At 34.1% G+C, this 2,665-nt stretch overlaps 1 protein-coding gene across 1 annotated transcript; it reads right to left on the bottom strand.

The window, feature by feature from the left end:
• Window positions 1–1,449: 1,449 nt before the first annotated feature.
• LOC107683659 (uncharacterized) lies at window positions 1,450–2,414 on the bottom strand (the record flags this gene model as incomplete). The annotated part of the gene is made up of 3 exons (XM_016479733.1): window positions 2,387–2,414; window positions 1,894–2,283; window positions 1,450–1,683 (listed from the first exon to the last, which is right to left on the bottom strand). Coding segments are annotated over exons 1-3 (652 nt in total), but the record flags the coding sequence as incomplete, so codon positions are not given.
• Between the last annotated feature and the right edge of the window lie 251 nt (window positions 2,415–2,665).

Raw genomic sequence — 2,665 nt, 5'->3', positions numbered from 1 at the left:
TTACATTACACATTTTAGGTAATATAATCAGATTACTTTTAGATTAATTTTGACCTAACTCATTTATCACTTTGATTTAAATATTGTACCATATTGATATAAAAATACAAAGAGTAAGAATATATATTCCATTCATTGTAATTAACAACATGAGGTGCATTAAACATTAAATAGCATTACATCAAGGTTTCCCAAACTAGGGTTCATAAAGGAACTGAGTTTATTTAATTTAATGAAAAGCTAATAATTCATTAAATCATAAAAATGTAAAAATAAATAATTTTAAAATAAAACACTTACTAACCAAGGTTTCCCAAACTAGGGTTCGTAATGGAACTGAGTTTAATGAGTTTAATGAAAAGCTAATAATTCATTAAATCATAAAAATGTAAAAATAAATAAATCACTTTAAAATAAAACACTTACTAACAAAATGAAATATTTTATTTGTTTACCTGCATGTCATGTGACCATTAACCAATGTCAGAGAACCGTGAGCATGCAAATGTGATTTAATATTAAATATTTAATTTAAAATCTCAGGGGTACTTCAATTAAATATATTTGGTGAAAGAGGTTCAGATTACAAAAGAGTTTGGGAATGCCTGAATTACATGAACATTTTAATGTGTTTGAAAGAGAAAAGCCTTCCAAAGACGTAGAAATACATGATTAAATAACCTTTAATTAACGTGTTCATCAGTAGTTGATGCAATGTTGAAACACATCTTAAACCTGAACTACTTTTTGTAAATCCAGTGCTCAAAAGCTATGTGGCCACCTGACTAGTGACTGATCTCTGTGTGAATGTCCACAAAACTGACAGACTTTCTGAATATATATAAGCGGTAGGATATTTTAGGGAGAATCAATACATTTTGAATAATTTATTGCTATTGTGTGAATAATATGTAATCATGTAATCCATAAAAAAGTAACTGTATACAGTCTGACTACAATAATTTTTTTTAATGTAATTTAATCTAATTACAAGTACTTAATTTTTGGAATCTGATTATGTAATCCAGATTACATGTAAATCAGTCAGTGCACAATGGGGGCCAAGCATATTTTGTGGCGGGCCGGTGCCAACCCGTGCCACCCCTTTAGACACACCCCTGCTATAAAGCCTGCTATAAAACACACAACGGGGATTCATTTCTGAATGTATACACGTTTTGTATGAATCGGGTGAACCAATGATTAATTTGCCTGATCATAAAGAGAGCCAGTTACTTCATTCTTGAATCAGCATTTGAATGAATTGAATGAATGAATGAATCATTAAGACACTTACTGCCAACTACTGGCAGTTTTAGTTTCTTTAGATTAGTTTCTTATTATACTTTAGAGTTTAATTTCCATAAAATAAATATTTTTGTATTTCCATAATTATAATAATAATAATAATAATAATAATAAAAAACAATAATTAAATCTCAATCTCACCAGGACAGGGTTTGACTCTAATGGTCTTCTGTGTGTGACTGACGTGGTTCTTCACGCTGCAGCTGATGTCTCCATCAGTTCCCTCATCCAGATCAATGCTGCTGTTTCCATCCATCAGTGGATCTCCATTCAGAGTCCAGCTGTAGAGGAGCGGATCCCCCTCAGAGGAGCAGGACACCCTCATCACCCCACTGGAGGAGCAGATGATTGACACTTCCACTGAGCCAATAGGAGCTGGAGGGAGGAACACATGACAGTCACATGACAAACACAGGAGAATCTTGTTCTTCCACACTACTCATATTATTACTGGAGTCTGTAGTGTGTTTACTGTGTGCTACAGGAATAAAAACCTTCCCAGAGATTCAACTGATTCATCTGCATGAGAGTGAGATCTTTGGAGAACATGAGACTGGAATGAGTCTGATGAGAGAGTTTCTGTACCTTCAACAATCACTTGAAGATCTCTAGATGTTTCTGTGCCATCTGAGTTAGTGAGTCTTAATCTGTAATTCCCTGAATCTGCTCTGATCACACGGTTTATTATCATAGTCCCATTAATGACTGTCACTTCAGGTCTGTTATTGTAAAGATCACATTCCCTCATCCTGCCATATTTTACTCTACAAACTGGATCATCATGAGTGTTGTATATCCTCTTATGTAACCTCAGTTCATATTCACTAGTGTCCCGCGCCATCAGCAGATTGAGTTTGTGTCCCAGAGCTGCGTAACAGGGATCTGATTGATCAAATCTGCAGAACCGATCCAGACCTGAAGAACAAAACACGCACAAACACACACACACACAGAGACAATGAAATGTACCAAAATCTAAAGTAATCATTGATTAAAATCAGACATAAATTACATACACAAAAAAATTATTAAAATAATGTTAACTATTAAAATAACGCTAAAATAAATTCAAATTTACTTTCACTGTCTGCAAACACTTTATGCATGTTGAAATGCTTTATTCTGATAAAGCAAATTGTTTTTGTCCTGCACTTTCTGTCCAGTTCCATTAACCTGCGACATTTCTCTCTTTATAAATAATGTTATAATTTATTCTCCCTCATTACCCTTCTCATTTGCTCCCTATTTATTCTTCTTGTGTTTGCAACCCTGTGCTTTTTCGTTGTCTTATGTGTCTGTGTGCTCTTTGTTTAAGCCTGCTTTGCCTGTTCCTGTGTGGCCGTTAGTGATGGGCAAA

The sequence above is a fragment of the Sinocyclocheilus anshuiensis genome, unplaced genomic scaffold, assembly GCF_001515605.1.
Source record: "Sinocyclocheilus anshuiensis isolate Anshui unplaced genomic scaffold, SAMN03320099.WGS_v1.1 scaffold3090, whole genome shotgun sequence".
Lineage (NCBI taxonomy): Eukaryota > Metazoa > Chordata > Actinopteri > Cypriniformes > Cyprinidae > Sinocyclocheilus > Sinocyclocheilus anshuiensis.
This window is presented reverse-complemented; position numbering and strand designations above follow the sequence as displayed.